The 7266-nt window shown below is 37.7% G+C and overlaps 1 protein-coding gene across 1 annotated transcript; it reads right to left on the bottom strand.

Moving 5' to 3' along the window:
- Window positions 1-5381: 5381 nt before the first annotated feature.
- LOC307105690 (large ribosomal subunit protein uL18-like) lies at window positions 5382-6394 on the bottom strand. The gene has a single exon (XM_079781607.1). It carries the CDS (start codon window positions 6335-6337, stop codon window positions 5444-5446), a length of 894 nt encoding a protein of 297 aa, XP_079637733.1. The 5' UTR covers window positions 6338-6394; the 3' UTR covers window positions 5382-5443.
- Between the last annotated feature and the right edge of the window lie 872 nt (window positions 6395-7266).

The raw sequence follows: 7266 nt of genomic DNA, 5'->3' as shown, positions 1-7266 counted from the left end.
CCATGTAAGAGAGATACATCGATTGGCTGCCTTCCATATGTTTCCTGACTGGGGATGGAACTTGCAACCCAGTATGTGACCTGATGCTATATACAGCAATTGATATAACCAAAAATTTTTTAAAAAATATATTTTTATTGATTTCAGAGAGGAAGGGAGAGGGAGAGATAGATAGAAACATCAATGATGAGAGAGAATCATCGATCGGCTGCCTCCTGCACACCCCCTACTGGGGATTGAGCCCACAACCCAGGCATGTGCCCTTGACCGGAATCGAACCCAGGACACTTCAGTCTGCAAGCTGATCCACTGAGCCAAACCAGCTAGGGCATAACCAACAATTTAAAAAAGAAGAACACACATTATTAAAATAATATTTCTTTCTAGAAAAACTTGGAACTTCGCAAATCTTTGTTGGACAATGTATTACTAAAGCATTTATTGACAGTGTAATACTCACAATGGCTACATAAAATTGAGTAATTCATATGAGTTTGTGTACATAGTTAGGTTTTCCTGAAAATAAAATTTGGTTATTCATGAATTTGTTTACATGTTTAATTTTTAAAATATCTTGGTATCCATTTTCAACCAGGTGGGTATAAAATTGCAAGTCACTTTAAAAAAGTTGTCTCATTAAATGCATATCACATTTTTATAATGTGAAATAAAATGTTACAGGCTCTGAAAAAATTCTCTAATCATCCTCAAATCAAATAATATTAACTTAGTATTTCACGCTGTTAGCTTGTCTTCAATGAGGCTTGAATTCACACACCCTTTGGAAACCATGTGCTCACATAAAGCATGTGCAAGAAGATCATGCTAGAGCATAGGGCCTTGGAATTAAAATTTGATGAAATAGCTCTCTGAGCTGGGGATAAATGGATTTGTAGCAGCTGTTGATAGCTATTAAAACGTTAGCAGTGCACTTGGAATATTAAAGGGCAAGCATCGCATTTATGATGCTAAAGAGTTTTTAAGTAAATTAAAGGTGCAAATGTGTTTAGCAATTAGCAGTAGTGAACACATATTTGGGATTTTAGTTTCTCCCAAATCGTGTGTCTTATAATTAAGTTTTAAATTCTAATAGCAAGGTTATTTATATTTTAACTTGCCTGAGGCAGACACAGCATGATTTGAAATGCATAGCCTCCTTCTGGTTGTGTTATAAGCTTTCACTGATACCAGCCAGACTGGATTTTTACAGAGCTTCTATTATTGAATTTCAGAAATTTTAGGGCATGGCCATGTTTATGATTTTCTTTAATTTATTCACATCAGCTTCCACTGTTTCTTTAATAAAAACATAAGTCAGCTGGAAGTCCTTAGTATTCCTCTAGTCAGAAAATCCTGTGTCATGGCCCGAGTTGAATAAGAAAGATTATATTCTTCTGGAAGTATTCCAGCATAATCGGAAGACCTGAATATAGATTGTAATGTAGTATGATAAATTGACACCCGATCCAGTCTATTAATAAACAGCAAAAACCAAGTCAATGATGGACTAGAACAAGAGACACAGAGAGGGTGACAAAAGATAGTTTGGAAAGAATGCATTTTACCCTGGCCGGTGTGGCTCAGCTGGTTGAGCATTGTCCCATGCAGCAAAAGGTCACTGCTTTGATTCCCGGTTGGGGGCACATGCCTTGGTTGTGAGGTCCATCCCCAGCAGGGGGCATATAGCAGGCAGCCAATTGATGTTTCACACATGGATGTTTCCTTCTCCCCCTTTCCCTTTCTCTCCCTCTAAAATCAATAAGAACATTTTTTTTAAGGAATGCATATAAAAGATACTCTTATCCTCCCCATCCTCCATTATTTCTGAGGTAGGTCTTTTCCAGCATCCAGTGCAGGCTCTAAATTCATCATACTGTTCAGGGATTTCAGGGGTAAGCCAGTGAGGTGACAAGATAGCGGATGGAATGAATACACAATTACACAACTCCTTAACAAATTTGTCCCTTTTGCCTCTTGAGTAAGAGGTGATGTAGTCAAGGAAAGATAATGAGTTAAGGTAGACAAATGTTTGCTAGATGGCATCCACATCTCTGGCTGACCCTCCAGCCAATCAATGTACCAAGTAGGGTGCCCTGACCATATTAACTCTGTCCTTTATTCTCCAGCATGAAATGAGTTAATTAACAACCATGTGCTTTGTATTTCCTATTGTGACCTGGATGCAAACTTATTTTGTAGAACTTTTTATTAGAATTGTTATAAATATAGAAAAAGGCATTAAGTGTTTCATCAATATTAAATCTGACAGGCTCTTTGCTTAAATTGTCAATGTGAATATATTCATCGAGAGAACATTCTGTATTAAAGATAGTCATCACTGAAGAAAAGTTGGCTTTTGTTATATTTTCAAGATCCCCCCTTCAATAAAAAGTATTTACTATGACATTTATAACTCAGTCTTAATATTATGATTACTATTTAAGTAATTATACTTATTAAAAATTAAATATTTAATTTATATATACTAAATATAAAGTATTTAAATAGACACATGCTTAATAAACATGTAACTTAATAGAGATATAGTAAACTAAATATAAAGCATTTATTTAAATATAAAGCTTTTAATTCATTTAAATTGATTAAATACTTTAAATAAACTTATTTAAGTAAATAATTGATGTTAAATTTCAATAAAATGGAGTAACATTCAATTATATAGCAAATTAAGTGTCTCTTGGTGATACTTGTATGAGGGTGTGGGATGGTCATATATTGACACATAACAGGAATAACACTTTCTTTGTACTCTAAATATTGCAGATGTTAATACATTGAAAAATATGCTGCATTTTAACCAGCAACATATATTTGCAAATGTTTATTACCTGACAAACAAATTCCAAAGCATCATTTTCTTATTTCTGCAGTGTACTTTTTAAAAAATTACTTTTTATATGATTTCCATTCTTTTTCAAGGACATATTTACATTAAAATATCCACATTTTTTTTCTTGCAGGCAGATCATAACTAAATCTCACATGTAACCATGCAAGGCACAGAAGATAATTTGCTATACACACAAGAATATTTGACTATAAGTTGAATCTTGGCTAACCTACAAATAACATGTGGAGTTACCACAAGTTACTGGGTAATCACTTGTAGTTTGCCTTCTTGTGCATAAAAATGAAGAAATCAAATGTTGGTGCTATTTCTCTGAGGTACATTATACCTTTTGAAACTTCCCTCTGCATTGATAAAAATTTGAAGGAAAAATGAATTCTCAGAAATTATGCCAATACCACTATGTCCTCTGAATATAAAACTAGAGTGCTGGAGATAAAGCGCTTTTCTTGGTCCAGAGCTTAAACATTTGGAGAAAATATTTCTTGAGGCTCTGGCACATACCACTCCCAGAAGTGGTACACTCCCAGGCCTAATGAGTTAGTGTGCAATGAAACTAGGAACTCTCTCACATGACCAAAATGGAAAAAGAAAAATGTCAAGTCCCTACTCACTGGCACCCACTTTGAAATCACAGGAGACCCAGACCCTGCTGGCCCCACCCCCACTGGGCAAGACCCAGACCTGGCCAGCCCACCCCCGTCAAGCCCCGCCAGGTAGGGGGCACAGCCTTAGGTCCCCCGGCCTGGTGCCAGGCAGGGGGTGCAGCCTCAGGTCCCCCGTCAAGCCCCACTGGGTGAGGGGGACGGCCTCAGGTCCCCTACCTGGTGCCGGGGCGGGGAGCATGATCTGAGGTCCCCCATCAAGCCCTGCCGGGTGGGTGGGGTCATGGTCTGAGGTCCCCCACCCCAGCCAGGTACTATGCAGCCTCAAGTCCCTGCTGATCAGTCATTACGCATCACAGTGTGACAACTATTTGCATATTAGCCTTTATTATTATGATATATATAGATAGATACTACAGGCCTGGTGCACGAAATTCGTGCATAGGAGGGGGTCCCTCAGCCCGGCCTGCACCCTCTCAGTGGATTGGCCTTAAACTGGCAGTCAGACATCCCTCTCGCAATCCAGGACCTCTGGCTCCTAACTGCTCGCCTGCCTACCTGATGGCCCCTAACTGCCTCTGCCTGACTACCTGATTGCCCCTAACCACTCACCTGCCTGCCTGATTGTCCCTAACTGCCTCTGCCTGCCTGCCTGCCTGATCACCTGTAACAGCCTCTGCCTGCCTGCTTGATCATCCCTAACCACTCACCTGCCTGCCTGATTGCCCCTAACTGTCTCTGCCTCACCCCTGCTGCTGTGGCTTAGTCTGGAAGGACGTTCAGAATGAAGTCCAGAAGGTCGTTTGGCTGTCTGGTCTAATTAGCATCTTACACTTTTATTATTATAGATAGATAATATAAATATGTTTTTCATTTTGTTACTTGCCTTTTAAATTTGTGATCATTTAATAAGCAGTCGATTTCCTCTGTAATGTCTTCTATCTTTACATTGCTTTTAATCTTAATAGGATTTTATCCAGTTAAAGATTACTTATATTTTTAACCCTTTAGAGGCATGATACATGCCACAAACTGACAGCTGTCAGAGGGAATAGGAAGGGGTCTGGATGAAAGAAAGTGAAGGAATTAGCCAAAGAACATATATGCATAACCCATAGACACAGACAACAGCTTGGTGATGGAAAGAGGGAAAGGGGGCGGAGGCTGAATGGAGGTGGCCTAATGGGTGGGGGATGGGGATACCTGTAATAGTGTCAACAATAAAAAAATTACCCGATGTTTATATTTCAAATCAAAATTTATTATAAGGTGAAGATTTAAATTGTTTCTTTTAAAAGAAATACTCAGCCTAGTATCTAAGTAGTATCTATGGACCAACTCAAATTACACATGTGTGTGTGTCTGTGTGTATTTCCATTTGTACTAGTCTATTAATTTGCCTATTTTTTATTTTTTTTTTATTTTTAGAGGCACATACATTTATTCATCAAGTATTTTCTCGTGTAAACTAAATATACAAAGATTTGCTCCTCTCTCATGTTTATTCAGATCTGGCCATGTACCTTTCAACATCTCCATGAAATTACACCTCTTTTAGAGAAAAGACCCAGTATTTTCTGCTCAAAGATTTAATCTGATTCAAGTATCTATGTGACCTTCATTGGACAGTTCCTTTCAAAAATTAAACCCACAGATTAATACATTTTGATTACTTTAAAATTACATACTTTGAAGGTACCTTTCTTCCTACTAATCATTTGGTTACAATGAAAGAAATATTTCCTAGTGGAAGGCTGATATGTTGCTTGTCAGACTTGAGAACAGAAGCCCAAGCAGCAGATGTGAGAAGATATGCAAGACATCTTTTTCTGGAAAAATCTATACTTGTTTCCTGCCAATTTCAGGGTATTTCCTACAGTTTCATTAACAAGAGCTCAACACAGAAATAGCTGTTTGCCTAATAAGTTTATCGTCTCTGAAAGATCATAGAAAATTGTGATTTGGTTTATTAGCTCTCAGCAGCCCGTTCCTGAGCTCTGAGGAAGCTTGCTTTCTTCTGAGCTACCCGATCTTTCTTCTGGGCAAGAGACATTTTGGGACGGTTCCACCTCTTCTTTTTAACTTCTTTCTTAGGCTTCTTCTCATAGACTGGATTCTCTCGTATAGCAGTATGAGCTTTCTTATACATCTCCTCCATCATGTCTGGAGTTACGTTGTTCTTTATATATTGAGAGAACTGTTTCTTGTAAGCATCTTCTTCTTCTTCCATTAGATAACGCATATAATCTGCAATGTTCTGACCCATGATGTGCTTCCAATGTCCTTCTGCATTGAATTCCTTGCTTTCTGAATCATAACCAGGGAATCGTTTGGTACTGTGAGGGATAGATAGGCCTCCATCCACAGCTCCCTTCAGGGCCCCAAAAACTTTATTTCCAGTAGTAGTTCTGGCAAGCTCTGCATCCAAATAGCAGGTGAAGGCACCAGGTTGACCATCAATGCTTTCCACGTTGTATTCATCTCCAGTCACCTCCACCTGGCCTTCATAGATCTTGTCCATGCCAAACCTATTGAGAAGCCTGCGGGCCAGCAGCAGGCCAGTACAATATGCTGCAGCATAATTTGTCAGGCCAACCTTCACACCATACTTTGGGAGTTCATGAGCATAAGCTGCACAAACTATCATATCTCCTTCTATACGGGCATAAGCAGTCTGACAGATGATATCTCTTTTGGTTACTCGAACTATCATCCTGTATTTAGGTGTGTTGTACTTATTTTTATCCTGGATTACCAAGCGTTTCCAGGCATAGTAATCAGTTTTACCCTCTTGCCGTCTTCTGAATTTCACTTGGTATCGCTTGAAGTAGGCCTTGTTCTTGACAACTTTCACAAACCCCATCCTGCGGAAGAGAGACCCACGGCCGCGCCTTGCCACAGACCTGCAGGCCGAGCCTAACTCCGGTCTAATTTGCCTTTTTTTATAATGCTTCCATGACAGATTTCATTATAATTTCATAAAATTATGCTTTTTAATATGTGATGGGTTGAGTTTCCCATTCCTATTCTTCCTTGATACATTTTAGCATTCTTACCTATTTATTTATACAGATGAATACAGATAAAATTTATAATCATTTAATCATCTTCTAAGATGTGCCTTTTGATTAGAAATACATATTTCAAATTTTGATAAGATTGACATTTTGTAATTTTTCTCATTAATTGGTTTGTTCATTCATAAAATACATTTTTACCACGTGCCTGCTATATAAGTGTATGTAAGAAAAATGTTGGTTAATATCATAGGCATAGTTTTTGGAGTCATGAAGCTTATAGTCTAGTGGGATATATACTTCCACTTATTCAGGTTTCCATTGATATTTATGAATGATAATTGGTGATGTATTCTTGTAGGTATCTCATATTGAATAGTGAGATCATTTTGTGCCTTTAAAGTGTAAGCTGTAGTATAATTGACAGCAATTGTATGGCATCTTTTTTAACTTTATTTTTATGTAGTAAATAGTACTTTCAACATTTTCCATTATTGTCTGTTCTTTTGGCATGTGAAGTATAGAATAGGTTTCATTTACTTTGATTTCATGTAGTAGTTTAGAAAATGTTTATCATTATTTTCAATTTATTACCTTTTCAAAAATATGCACTTAAACTTTGCCTGGAAATGGGGATTTTTTCACATTTGTATTTCCACCATTAATTATGTCCCTGGCAGATCATGTTTATTTTTATGCTCTTTCCATGAATCTTTACACTGTTGGTAAATTACCCAATTTTGTAGAACATATGGTCTAAGTTCCAATGTGGTTT

The sequence above is a fragment of the Cnephaeus nilssonii genome (genome assembly GCF_951640355.1).
Source record: "Cnephaeus nilssonii genome assembly, chromosome: 9".
NCBI lineage: Eukaryota > Metazoa > Chordata > Mammalia > Chiroptera > Vespertilionidae > Cnephaeus > Cnephaeus nilssonii.
Note: the sequence above shows the minus strand (reverse complement) of the source record. Positions and strands in the feature narration are given on the sequence as shown.